The 14,592-nt window shown below is 43.5% G+C and overlaps 1 protein-coding gene across 4 annotated transcripts in view; it reads right to left on the bottom strand.

Annotated features, from left to right (window-relative positions):
• Positions 1-12,169: 12,169 nt before the first annotated feature.
• Positions 12,170-14,592, bottom strand: part of DOP1B (DOP1 leucine zipper like protein B) — a 115,464-nt gene continuing 113,041 nt past the window's right edge. For all 4 annotated transcript variants that reach the window (XM_057696811.1, XM_057696812.1, XM_057696813.1 and 1 more), the window contains 2 exons: positions 14,317-14,446; positions 12,170-13,833 (listed from right to left, as the gene is read on the bottom strand). In XM_057696811.1, the coding sequence (XP_057552794.1) occupies positions 13,582-13,833; positions 14,317-14,446 (382 nt within the window). In that variant the 3' untranslated portion in view covers positions 12,170-13,581. The remainder of the gene's footprint in view (positions 13,834-14,316; positions 14,447-14,592) is intronic.

Here is a 14,592-nt window from a genome sequence, read left to right as displayed (position 1 = left end):
CATCGGCTTCTAGTTGACTTTGGGAGGAAAACTCAGGATGGCACAGATGCGTGTTCACCAGATAAAGGGGAGCCCTGGCTGTCTCCCCTGCCCTCACTTTATTTTATCATTTATTTATTTTATTTTTGGCTATGTTGGGTCTTCATTGCTCTGCATGGGCTATCTCTAGTTGTGGAGAGCGGGGGTTACTCTTTCCTATTGCAGTGCGTGGGCTTCTCATTGCAGTGGCTTCTCTTGTTGGGGAGCTCGGGCTCTAGGCACATGGGCTTCAGTAGTTGTGGCACATGGGCTTCAGTAGTTGTGGCACATGGGTTTCAGTAGTTGTGGCACATGGGCTTCAGTAGTTGTGGCACGTGGGCTCAGTGGTTGTGGCTCACAGGCTCTAGAGCACAGGCTTTGTTGCTCCACAGCATGTGGGATCTTCCCGACCCAGGGCTCAAACCTGTTTCTATGAATTTGACTATTTCAGGTACTCGTTTAAGTGGAATAATATTTGTCCTTTTGTGACTGGTTTACTTCACTTAGCTTCATGTCCTCGAGGTTTATCCATGCTGTAGCATGGCTGAATTTCATTCCTTTTTAAGGCTGAATAATGTTCCATTTTGTATGTTCCATAATGTTCCATAATGTATGTCTTTTTTTTTTCTTTAAGATTTGTTTATTTATTTATATTTTTTGGCTGTGTTGGGTCTTTGTTGCTGCACGTGGGCTTCCTCTAGTTGTGGCAAGAGGGGGCTACTCTTTGTTGCGGTGCGCAGGTTTTTCAGTGCAGTGACTTCTCTTGTTGCAGAGCACAGGCTCTAGGCCCCATGGGCTTCAGTAGTTGCAGCACACGGGCTCAGTAGTTGTGGTTCATGGGCTTAGTTGCTCCTCGGCATGTGAGATCTTCTTGGACCAGGGCTCGAACCCATGTCCACTGCATTGGCAGGCGAATTCTTAACTGTGCCACCAGGGAGGTTCCCTCCACCGTATGTCTATACCACATCTGTTTATCCATTCATCCACTGATGGACGTTCAGGTTATTTCCATCTCTTGGCTATTGTGGATACTGCTTCCACAAACATGGGTGTACAAATATCTCTTCGTGACCCTGCTTTCCGTTTTTAGTGGAATAGCTGGACCATAGGGGAATTCTATTTTAAACTCTTTGAGGAACTGCCATACTCTCTTCCTAGATCCAATTTTAAAGTCCATTTCCTCCTTGGCTTAAAGGTAGGCTTATTGATTTAGATGGAGAACCACTTGGAAAGAGCTACCTGTATAGGATAAGTAACCAGACAAGCTTCAGCCTTGCGGCCTTCCTCCTCCTTTCCATAAGAGTCATTATCTCTGTGAACTTGTTGCTCTGCAAACTAGTGTTTCTCCAAGAGTGGTCCAGGAAGCATTGGCATCAAAAATAACTTATTACAGGAACTTCCCTGGTGGCACAGTGCTTGAGACTCTGCCTGCCAATGCAGGGGACACGGGTTTGATCCCCGGTCCAGGAAGATCCCACATGCTGCGGAGCAACTAAGCCCGTGTACCACAGCTACTGAGCCTGCACTTTAGAGCCTGCAAGCCACAACTACTGAAGCCCTCTTGCCTAGAGCCCATGCTCCGCAACAAGAGAAGTCACCACAATGAGAAGCCCGTGCACCACAACGAACAGTAGCCCCTGCTCTCTGCAACTAGAGAAAGCCGTCATGCAGCAATGAAGACCCAATGCAGACAAAAATTAAATTTATTAAAAAAAATAACATTACACAGATTGCTGAATGTCACCCCATCTACTGATTCCGACTTTCTGGAGTAGGGGCTGAGCCTTCTGCTAGTTAGCAAGCTCTCTGGATGATCCTGTGCACACACAGGAGAGAGGACTCCTGTTAAGTAAAGTTGCTTTGCTGGATTCTAGCCACAACTGACTGATCTCCAACTGCAGGGTCCTCATAACCATCCTAAAACGTGCTTGAAGGGGGTCTCTTGACTCTGAACTTCAGAGACAGCACAAAGTCCAATTGAAGATGATGGAATTTGAATTATGGAGTGATTACTCTATGATCTAACAAAACATGTAAGCATAAGATACCATGAAGTGATTCTCACAACATCCAGTTGCCCCTTAGTGCAGAATGGGTGGACTGTTCTTTGATGGTATTACTTTTCCATGTTTATAGGTTTGTGTGTCCTACTAAATTGCAAATAATACCTGGTAGAAAGCATTGTCTTCTATCAGAGCATTTAATTTCAAGGCTAGATTCTGTCTTGTCTCCCAGGCTGTTGTTCAAAGCTTTTAATTATAGGCTTTATCAATTATCTTGATGAATCTAGCTACTTCTACTCTTGATTTAAAGGAGCAAAACACAAATACTGGAAAATAAGGCTTGTTCTCTTTAAAACACACCTTACCACACCTTACAAGCTGGGAGCCACCTCCTCTGTGCTGTGGCCCTAGGATAAGCTGGCTTGGCAGGAAGCCCATTGGGTGGAGTAGTCTCAGAAGCTGAATTCCACACATCACCATGTGGCAGCAGCCCTCGAGGGGTTTTCCTGTTGAAGCCTCTCAGCACTGGGCTTGAAAACATACTGCTCTAGAGCAACACAGACCTAGGCTTCGGTTCCTGGTTCTGCCGACTTTGTAGAATTGAGTAATCAGTCCCCACCTCCTCAGGGGGTTAGGAAATCACCCACATGACACACTCAGCACCACGCCTGGCCCCTGGAAAGCACTCCATTGGTAACGGCCGTTTTGTGCCCACACATACGGGCTACGTCCCCACCACACCCTCCGCAGCTGCGTGTGTTCCAAACTCTGCTGTGTCAGAACATGGGTTCCAGCACTCTGCTTGCCCCCAGAGCAGTGGCACTTTGGTCCCTGGGCTGGACGCACGGCTTGACTTCTGGGAGGAACCGAGTCAGAGCCGTCGTCTTCAAAGTGGGCCACAGAAGCGCCCCCATGGGGGAGGAAAAAAAACAACCGCTAATTTTGTTTTTCCTCATACTTCAAAAAACAACAACTTCGTTTTCTCTTTTATAAAATACACAATATATATGGGTACTCTGGTAAAATCAATGTAACACATAGGCTTGTAGATACTGGGGGCGGGCACAAGCTTCACTCTAGCGGATCAAAACTACGTGGGGGGGCGGAGTCAAGATGGCGGCGCGGGAAGGCGCCGAGGTCGCGTCTCCCCACAAGCAGATCAGTGGCTGGAGGCCGGCAGGGGACCTGAGGCCCAAGCAGATCACAGGAACCCCGGAGCAACTGGGTAGGACCTGGGGGAAGTCAGGGGGGCAGGGAAGGGGAAGCCGGACGGGACCGGCGCCCCTGGGGGGTGGCTGGGTTGTGGGGGAGGTTTCTGCCTGGAGGGACCATTGGGGGCTGGGGAGATTAGAAACTGCCACTGGGTTTCTCCCGCCCAGGAGGCCTGCTGAGCTCCCCAGCAGGGTCCTCCACCCTCCAAGGCCCCCTCCTGGCTGCCTGGGTCCTGGGGGTGTGGGAAGGAGGGAGGAGGGGCGAGGAGGTGGAGAGGCAGACAGGTGGGGGTGGGGGCTTTGAGATTGGGGGTCGGGGAGGCGAGAGGGCGTTTCACCTGCCCTCTTGGCCAGGGAGGCCGATTGGGCTCCTGGGCCTGCTCCTTCACTCTCAGGGACCCCCTCCAGCACGAGGGTCCTGGAGGCATGGGGGGGTGGGGAGGGAGAGAGGCAGACAGTGGGGGTGGGGAGGGATCTCTCCAGGTCAGAAGAATAGGGGAGGCACCTCTGGGTATTTCTTCTGGGCGGGTCCTCCACCTTCCAAGGCTCCTCCGGGCCGTTGGTCCTAGAAGTACAGGAGGGAAGTGGTGGGGGGAAAAGAAGAGAGGCAGAAGGGGGGAGGGACCCTCTGGGATCAGGGCATTGGGGGAGAAGCAGAAGGCATTTCCTCTGCCCACTGGCCTGGGAAGCCTGCTGAGCTCCTGGGCCTGGTCTCCAACTCTCCAGGGTCCCCTCCCAGATGCGCTGGTCCCAGGGACGTTGGAGCATGGCAGGGGAAGAGGAAGAGAGGCAGAGTGGTGGTGGGACATTCCAGGAGCAGAGGATCAGGGGAGGTGTGGAGGACTTTTTCCCTGCCCACTTGGGCCTGGTGGGCCTGCTGGGCTCCCGAGTCTGGTCCCTCAGTCTCTCCGACTGAGTGGGTGGTACAGGCGTGGGAGGGAGGGAGGAGAGGAGAAGAGGAAGAGAGGTAGACTGGTGGCGGGTACCTTGCAGGACCGGAGGATCAGAGGAGATGCTGTGGGAAATCTCCCTACCTACTTGGCACCAAGAGGCCTGTTGCATCCCCCAGGCCTGGTCTTCGGTCCTCCAGGAGCCTCTCTAGGTCTCACTCATCCTAGGGGTGTAGAAGGAAAGCAGGAGAGAAGAGGAGAGGCAGGCAGGGGAGGGGGCCTTCTGGGATTGGAGGATCAAGGGAGGCGGAGAAGGTATTTCTCCTGCCCACTAGCTCTGGGAAGCCTGCTGGGCTCAGGGACCTGGTCTTTCACACTCCAGGGCCCCCTCCAGCTGCTTGGGACCTAGGAGTGTGGGGTGTGGGGGAGAGGAAGAGAGGAAGACAGGGACCTACAAGACTGGGAGATCTGGGGAAGTGCCGCAGGCATTACCCTAGCCCAGTTCGCCCTGGGAAGCCTGTTGGGCATGAGCGTCTGGTCTCCTGCCTTCCAGTGCCCCCTGCAGCTATGAGGGTCCTAGGGGAATAGGAGAGAGGGGGTGAGGAAGAAGAGAACCCAAGGGGGAGGGACCCTCTGAGACTGGAGGACTAGGGGAGGTGCCTAGCATTTCTCCCACCAACTTGGGCCCAGGGAGCCTGCTGGGGACCTTGACCTGGTCCTTTGCCCCCAGGACCAGAGGCATTCCTGGGCCCCCTCCCTCATTGGGCCTCACCCCATTCCCCATCACCCCCAGGGCCTTTTCTAAGCGTAGGACCGGCCCATTGCCTAACCTACCCCCCCACCCCTCCCAGCCCCACCCTTGTCTAAGCCCCACCCCTACAGCCAAGGCCTTTTCTGGCTTTTTTATTTTTTTTTCTTTTTTCTTTTTTTTTTTCTTCCCACCTCCTCACTTAGGCTATTGCAGTTGTTTTACCTTCCAGTTGTTGCTCTTTTTTAAAAAACTTTTTTCTAACACATCTGTTAGTTTCCTATTATCGTATTTTTTATTTTGCTATTGTTCTGCTGTTCTCTTACTTTCTTTTTTTTAATTTTTTTTGTTTTCCTGCTCCACACGGCTTGTGGGATCTTGATTCACAAGCCCAGGGTTAGGCCTGAGCTCCTGAGGTGGGAGCTCTGAGTCCAAAACATTGGACTAACAGGGAAACCCAGTTTCCAGGGAATATTCATCAGAGTGAGGTCTCCCAGAGGTTCTCACCTCAACACCAAGACCCAGCTATACTCGATAGCCTACAAACTCCAGTGCTTGAAACCTCAGGCCAAACACCCAGTGGGACAGATACACAATCCCGCCCATCCAAAGTGGGGGGAAAATGAGATGACAAAAAAAATATGTCACAGATGAAGGAACAGGGTAAAAATACACAAGACCAAATAAATGAAGAGGAAATAGGAAAATTGCATGAAAAAGAATTCAGAGTAATGATAGTAAAGATGATCCAAAATTGCGATAACAAAATAGAGAAAATACAAGAAACAGTTAATAAGGACTCAGAAGAACTAAAGAGCAAACAAACAGTAATAGATAACAAAATAACCAAAATTAAAAATACTCTAGATGGTATAAACAGCAGAATAACTGAGGCAGAAGAACGAATAAGTGAGTTGGAAGATAGAATGGGGGAAATAACTGCCACAGGGCAGGAAAGAGAAAAAAGAATAAAAAGAATGGAAGACAGTCTCAGAGACCTTGGTGACAACATTAAGCACACCAACAATGGAATCATAAGCATTCCAGAAGAAGAAGGAAAAAAGAAAGGGTCTGAGAAAATATTTGAAGAGGTTATAGTGGAAAACTTCCCCAACATGGGAAAGGAAATAATTAATCAAGTCCAAGAAGCACAGAGAGTTCTATACAAAATAAACCCAAGGAGAAATACACCAAGGCACATATTAATCAAACTAACGACAATTAAACACAAAGAAAAAATATTAAAAGCAGCAAGAGAAAAGCAACAAATAACATATAAGGTAAAACCCATAAGGATAACAGCTGATCTTTCTGCAGAAACTCTGCAGGCCAGAAGGGAGTGACAGGATATACTGAAAGTCCTGAGAGAGAAAAACCTACAGCCAAGAATACTCTACCCATCAAGAATCTCATTCAGAGTTGATGAAGAAATCAAAAGCTTTACAGACAAGCAAAAGCTAAGAGAATTCAGCACCACCAAACCAGCCTTACAACAAGTGCTAAAGGAACTTTTCTAAGCAGGAAACACAAAAGAAGGAAAAGACCTACTAAAATAAACCCCCCAAAATTAAGAGAATGGTAATAGGAACACACATGTCAATAATCACCTTAAATGTATATGGCTTAAATGCTCCAACCAAAAGACACAGATGGGTTGAATGGATACAAAAAGAAGACCCTTACCTATGCTGTCTACAAGAAACCCACTTCAGACCAAGGGACACATATAGACTGAAAGTAAGGGGATGGAAAAAGATATTCCATGCAAATGGAAGTCAGAAGAAAGCCGGAGTAGCAATACTCATATCAGACAAATGAGACTTTAAACTATTACAAGAGACAAGGAAGGACACTACATAATGATCAAGGGATCAATCCAAGAAGAATATATAACAGTTGTAAATATCTATGCACCCAACACAGGAGCACCTCAATACATAAGGCAAATGCTAACAGCCATAAAAGGGGAAATCAACAGTAACACAATAGTAGGAGACTTGAACACCCCACTTACATCAATGGACAGATCATCCAAACAGAAAATAAATAAGGACACACAAGCTTTAAATGACACATTAGACCATTTCGACTTAATTGATATTTATAGGACATTCCATCCAAAAACAACAGATTACACTTTCTTCTCAAGTGCACATGGAACATCTTCCAGGATAGATCACATCTTGAGTCATAAATCAAGCCTCAGTAAATTAAAAAAAAAATTGAAATCATATCAAGCATTTTCTCTGACCACAACGCCATGGGACTAGATATCAATTACAGGAAAAAAACTGTAAAAAATACAAACACATGGAGACTAAACAATACGCTATTAAACAACCAAGAAATCACTAAAGAAATCAAAGAGGAAATAAAAAAATACCTAGAAACAAATGACAATGAAAACACGACAACCCAAAACCTATGGGATGCAGCAAAAGCAGTTCTGAGAGGGAAGTTTATAGCAATACAGTCCTACCTCAAGAAACAAGAAAAATATCAAATAAACAACCTAACCTTACACCTAAAACAATTAGAGAAAGAACAACAACAACAAAAAAACCCGAAAGTGAGCAGAAGGAAAGAAATCATAAAGATCAGATCAGAAATAAATGAAAAAGGAAGGAAACAATAGCAAAGATCAATAAAACTAAAAGCTGGTTCTTTGAGAAGATAAACAAAATTAATAAACCATTAGCCAAACTTATTAGGAAAAAAAGGGAGAAGATGCAAATCAACAGAATTAGAAATGAAAAAGGAGAAGTAACAACTGACACCACAGAAATACAAAAGATCATGAGAGATTATTACAAGCAACTATATGCCAATAAATTAAATAACCTAGAAGAAATGGATAAATTCTTAGAAAAATACAATTTTCCAAGACTGAACCAGGAAGAAATAGAAACTATGAACAGACCAATCACAAGTACGGAAATTGAGACTGTGATTAAAAACCTCCCAACAAACAAAAGCCCAGGGCCAGATGGATTCCCAGGTGAATTCTATCAAACATTTTGAGAAGAGCTGACACCTATCCTTCTCAAACACTTCCAAAATATAGCAGAAGGAGGAAGACTCCCAAACTCATTCTACGAGGCCACCATCACCCTGATACCAAAACCAGGCAAAGATGTCACCAAAAAAGAAAATTACAGGCCAATATCACTGATGAATATAGACGCAAAAATCCTCAACAAAATACTAGCTAACATAATCCAACAGAACATTAAAAAAATCAAACACCATGATCAAGTGGGGTTTATCCCTGGGATGCAAGAATTCTTCAATATATGCAAATCAATCAAGGTGATACTCCATATTAACAAATTGAAGGATAAAAACCATATGATAATCCCAAGAGAGGCAGAAAAAGCTTTTGACAAAATTCAACATCCATTTATGATCAAAACTCTCCAGAAAATGGGCATAGAAGGAAATTACCTCAACATAATAAAAGCCATATATGACAAACCAACAGCCAACATTGTCCTAAATGGTGAAAAACTGAAAGCATTCCCTCTAAGGACAGGAACAAGACAAGGGTGTCCACTCTCACCATTATTATTCAACATAGTTTTGAAAGTTTTAGCCACAGCAATCAGAGAAGAAAATGAAATAAAAGGAATCTAAATTGGAAAAGAAGAAGTAAAATTGTGACTCTTTGCAGATGACATGATATTATACATAGAAAACCCTAAAGAGTCTACCAGGAAACTGCTAGCACTAATTGATGAATTTAGTAAAGCAGCAGGATACAAAATTAACATGCAGAAATCTCTTGCGTTCCTATACACTAACAACGAAAGAGCAGAAAGAGAAATTAAGGAAACTCTCCCATTTACCAATGCAACAAAAAGAATAAAATACCTAGGAATAAACCTGCCTAAGGAGGCAAAAGACCTGTATGCAGAAAACTATAAGACACTGATGAAAGAAATCAAAGATGATACAAACAGATGGAGGGACATACCATGTTCTTGGATTGGAAGAATCAGCATTGTGAAAATGACTGTACTACCCAAAGCAATTTACAGATTCAATGCAACCTCTATCAAATTACCAACAGAATTTTTAACAGAACTAGAACAAGAAATCTTATGATTTGTATGGAAACGCAAAAGGCTCTGAATAGCCAAAGCAACCTTGAGAAGGAAAGACGGAGTTGGAATTAGGTTTCCTGACTTCAAACTATACTACAAGGCCACAGTGATCAAGAAAGTATGGTACTAGCACAAAAATAGAAAGGTAGATCAATGGAACAGAATAGAGAACCCAGAGGTAAACCCAAGCACATATGGGCAGCTTATCTTTGACAAAGGAGGCAAGAATATACAATGGAAAAAAGACAGCCTCTTCAATAAGGGGTGCTGGGAAAATTGGACAGTAACATGTAAAAGAATGAAATTAGAACACTTCCTAACACCATACACAAAAATAAACTCAAAATGGATTAAAGACCTAAATGTAAGGCCAGACACTATAAAACTCCTATACAAAAACACAGGCAGAACACTCTATGACATACATCCAAGCAAGATCCTTTTTGACCCACCTCCTAGAATCATGGAAATAAAATCAAGAATAAACAAATGGGACCTCATGAAACTTAAAAGCTTTTGCACAGTGAAAGAAACCATAAACAAGACAAGAAGACAACCCTCAGAATGGGAGAAAATACTCGCCAACAAAGCAATAGACAAAGAATCTCCACAATATACAAGCAGCTCATGCAGCTTAATACCAAGAAAGCAAATAACCCAATCCACAAATGGGCGGAAGACCTAAATAGACATTTCTCCAAAGAAGGCATACAGATGGCCAACAAACACATGAAAAGATGCTCAACATCACTAACCATTAGAGAAATGCACGTCAAAGCCACAATGAGGTATCACCTCACACCAATCAGAATGGCCATCATCAAAACATCTGGAAACAACAAATGTTGGAGAGGGTGTGGAGAAAAGGGAACTCTCCTGCACTGTTGGTGGGAATGTAAGCTGATACAGCCACTATGGAGAACAGTTTGGAGGTTCCTTAAAAAACTATAAATGGAACTACCATATGACCCACTAATCCCACTACTGGGCATATACCCAGAGAAAACCATAATCCAAAAAGAAACATGTAGCATAATGTTCATTGCAGCACTGTTTACAATAGCCAGGACATGGAAGCAACCTAATTGCCCATCAACAGATGAATGGATAAAGAAGATGTGGCACATATATACAATGGAATATTACTCAGCCATAAAAAGCAATGAAATGGAGCTATATGTAATGAGGTGGATAGACCTAGAGTCTGTCATACAGAGCGAAGTAAGCCAGAAAGAGGAAAACAAATACCGTATGCTAACTTATATATATGGAATCTGAAGAAATGGTACTCATGAACCCAGTGACAGGGCAAGAGTAGAGATGCAGATGTAGAGAATGGACTTGAGGACACGGGGCTGGGGTGGGGGGCGAAGGGGAAGCTGGGACGAAGTGAGAGAGTAGCATAGACATATATACACTACCAACTGTAAAATAGATACCTAGTGGGAAGTTGCTGTATAACAAAGGGAGATCAGCTCGATGATGGGTGATGCTTTAGAGGGCCAGGACAGGGAGGGTGGGAGGGAGTCGCGGGAGGGAGTGGATATAAGGATACGTGTATAAATACAGCTGATTCACTTTGGTGTACCTGAAAAACTGCTACAAGAGTGTAAAGCAATTATATTCCAATAAAGAGTTTAAAAAAAGAAAGAAAGAAAAAAAAAAAAAACCTACGTAGACCACTGCAGCAATGGATGGACCTAGAGATTGTCATACCAAGTGAAGTAAGTCAGACAGAGAAATATATGTGGAATCTTAAAAAAAAAAGGGATACAAATGAAGTAATTTACAAAACAGAAACAGACTCATGGACTTAGAGAAGGAACTTATGGTTATCGGGGGGAAGGGTGGGAGGAAGGGGTAGTTAGGGAGTTTGGGACTGCCATGTACACACTGCTATATTTAAAATTGATAACCAACAAGGACCTACTGTATATAGCACAGGGAACTCTGCTCAATAATATGTAACAACCTTAATGGGAAAAGAATTTGAAAAATAATAGATACTTCAATATGTATAACGGAATCACTTGGCTGTACACCTGAAACTAACAACATTGTTAATCACCTCTACTCCAATATAAAATAAAAAGTTAAAAAAAATAAAAGACACAAAAGATACAAAAAAAATTCATTGAGGAAAACCCAAACAAACTACATAGACCACAGAGGGAGCTCAGAGAGGGTTAGTTGTTACAGTCCTGAGGGGTAGTTACAATCAATGTTTCCATTTTATAGAGGAGAAAACCCAGACACAAAGTATATTCCCAGACTAGCATGTGGGTAAAGCTGCATAACAAACCGAATTGACTTCAGAACCTATGCTCTCACCCACTGTGGTGTGCACACTGACACAAGCCTTATTTAGATGCATATCACATTTATAAGACTTTTTTAGCATTCTATGCTAAACAGAGATGATTAAATCCCTTTCACAATTTCTATTTAATAAATAAGGATTAAATTACATAGGGTATTGAGAGAGACCATTAAGTTGTTTTAGATACTGGAGAGAAAAAAAGGAAAAACAAAATTTGTAAATTTAAGTATACACAGAAGAACTACTTTTCATGGCGTAATAGCTACTGGTGATATAAATAAGTCATTCTTTTTTTTTCTTTTTAAAAAAATAAATTTATTTACTTATATTTTTTAACTTATTGGCTGTGTTGGGTCTTTGTTGCCACACACAAGCTTCCTCTAGTTGCAGCGAGCGGGGCTATTCTTCCTTTTGGAGCACAGGCTTCTCATTGTGGTGGCTTCTCTTGCTGCAGAGCCACGGGATCTAGGCGCATGGGCTTCAGTAGTTGTGGCTCGCAGGCTCTAGAGCACAGGCTCAGTAGTTGTGGTATACGGGGTTAGTTGCTCCGTGGAATGTGGGATCTTCCCAGATCAGGGCTTGAACCTGTGTCCCCTGCATTGGCAGGTGGATTCTTAACCACTGCGCCACCAGGGAAGTCCCAAGCTATTAGTTTTGTTGTCAATTTTGATACATGAACATATGCACCCACCTTGATGTTAACTATTAACCAGCATATGGTTATCTCCTCACAACCTGAATTACAGGGAACTCATCATATAAGTTACATAGAATTCATAATTCTACACTTCAATTTTTAACATTTTAGTGACCAAACTTGCAAATGATTTTAAAGATACCCCCCCATACACAGACACATGCAAAAACAACACAGTTTCTGTGTAATTTATTTTTATTTTTAATTTTTTTTGGCTGCGCCACATGGGATCTTAATTCCCCGACCAGGGATCGAACCCACTCCCCTGCAGTGGAAGTGCGAAGTCTTAACTGCTGGACCTCCAGGGAAGTCCCTCCATGTAATTTTGAACACATATTTGTATGAGTACCCGTATATGGTTGTATTTTTGATTTTTACTTTTAGCCCTTATTTAGGGAACCAAGTGCTTTTGTGCTCCCCGTATCCTGTCTTGGGGCTAGGGACACAAATAGCTTCTGCATGGCTCACAAACTAATACGTAGTAGAATGTTAGGAGAAACTTAACCAATAACGTTGGTCAAGTTCCCAAACACCCTTGTCTACAGAAAGGATGGATCTGAGAGCACGCCTTAGGACAGCCTGCATCATCTGGCCTGGAAAATGAGGTCATGGAACGCCCTGGTGGCTGAAAACGGGGCATGAGACAGGCAGGTCTGGCAGGGAGCCCTGCGCACTGGCGCAGAGCGAGGGTGTTCACTGCGAAGGATGGGCGCCAAGAGGGATTCTAAATGGGGAAGTTGGCATGAGACAAAGAGGCTTGAAAAGAGTGGGATGACACGCCGCCAGCCTGGAGGAGTGTGTGCCTAGGAAGGGATTATTTTCATGGACAGCGATGTCTGCAGAGAGATAAAGAGATCCTAGAAAGGACAGAGTCATAAGAGAGAGTCCCAAGAGTGAATTTCAATGACAGCAGTTTCAGGCATTAGAGACTCCATGACTACGCTGATTGACTTATATTGAACGGAAAATGCTGGTAAGGCACACTGTGGTATGTAACTAAGGTTACAGCTGCCAGAGGTTTGAAAACTATGTATTTCTTACCCAGCAGAACAGTGGGAACGTGTGATTTTAATGGGCATGAGTTATATAGGCTGAGATGTCTTCAAGCTGACACCTCTGCCGAATACTCAGTGGTAACGGGCAGTTAGTATTTTCAGAAAATAATATATTTTCATTTTAAAATGCAGTACCAAAACAAACACTTAAAAGGACATATGAATGAAAGGTTAAAATAATAGTCAACAAGATTTTTAGCAATGTACTGACACAGGCCCATATATCTGCAACAAAGAGAATGACTCTTCTATCTCTTCGTCCTTTGTGTTACAAATTTTTTGCCACCATTAGATGATATATTTATTTTATTTCTTTACATAAATTGAGGAAGAAACATAAAATCAGATCTAAATATATTACAAGGCATTCAGGGAGGTGTGTTTTGTTGCCCACCGGAAAAACGATCTGAAATTTACTTTCAAAATTGAGATAGACTTGTTTAAAAGTACTATCCTGGCTCCTTCTTTGTTTTAAATATATCCTGGTTTTTCTTGAAGTCTCAGTCAATGGATTAAACAAATTCTGTCTTACGAGGTTAACATTCCGGATGTTCCAAAAAATCACATTCAACACATTCTTCCAGTTGCTTCAAGACCTTTGGGCTATCTGTGACAGGAAACTCCATGAGTGGAGGGTCTTGGGTGTCAGCAGGCAGTCTACTTTGGGTTTTAAAAGCACAATTTAGAGTCTTGAAGAATGGCATCAATTGCCTGATGCTGGAAAGAGAATGCTGGCGCAGAAGAGGGAACTCGCTCTTCATGGTGATCTCATCTGAGCTGCCGATTTCCTGCAAAGAAACCCAACAATGACACGGCTTTGCTAAGGGTTAGAGATGCACTCAGGACATGTGCAGGTGGCAAAAGCTAAGAGATAGGTCCTTTACCAAATTCACTGTCAGCGCCGATGGTAGCAGCATCAACTCAAATCCTCAGTCTTCAGCTGCCATCTTCCACTAGGATTTCACCCGGAGCCACCCCTCCTGCAGACCCTTCCTCTAAGTCACAGAGGAACTCTGTGGGCACGACTACTTCTACAGGACTGTATCACCCAGGAGGCTTTACCTCTTAGCAACTGGGATAAGAAAGTGACGTATAACCGCTAAAATAAAGATGAAATTTATAACCATCTCCAAGTTTGAACACTCAGTTAAGAGGCATTTTGAAAACTGTTCAAAGTCATTAAAATCAGATGGTATATGAAGTACTTTACTCACTGCCTAGCCCTTCTCCCCTCTGCCACAAATAGAATTTTTAAAAAGGAAAGCATTTACCCCATATTTTAACTTCAGAAGTTCGAGAATCCTGACAGTGTGGGGTTTGCATTCTTGGTGATTCTCCTCTAGATCCGATGGAAGGGCAGGGCCCTCTGTGTCCACTTCTGGAACAAATGCCCACCTATAACTGGAGGAAAAAAATCTGAGGTCAGGCATGCTGGCTCACAGCCCATTTAAAGATTTTTAAACAGTTTTACTGAGATATAAATCATATATCATACAATTCACCAGTTTAACGTGTACACTTCAATAGCTTTTGGTATATTCACAGAA

Source organism: Hippopotamus amphibius, chromosome 10 (assembly GCF_030028045.1).
Source record: "Hippopotamus amphibius kiboko isolate mHipAmp2 chromosome 10, mHipAmp2.hap2, whole genome shotgun sequence".
NCBI classification, from domain to species: Eukaryota; Metazoa; Chordata; class Mammalia; order Artiodactyla; family Hippopotamidae; genus Hippopotamus; species Hippopotamus amphibius.
This window is presented reverse-complemented; position numbering and strand designations above follow the sequence as displayed.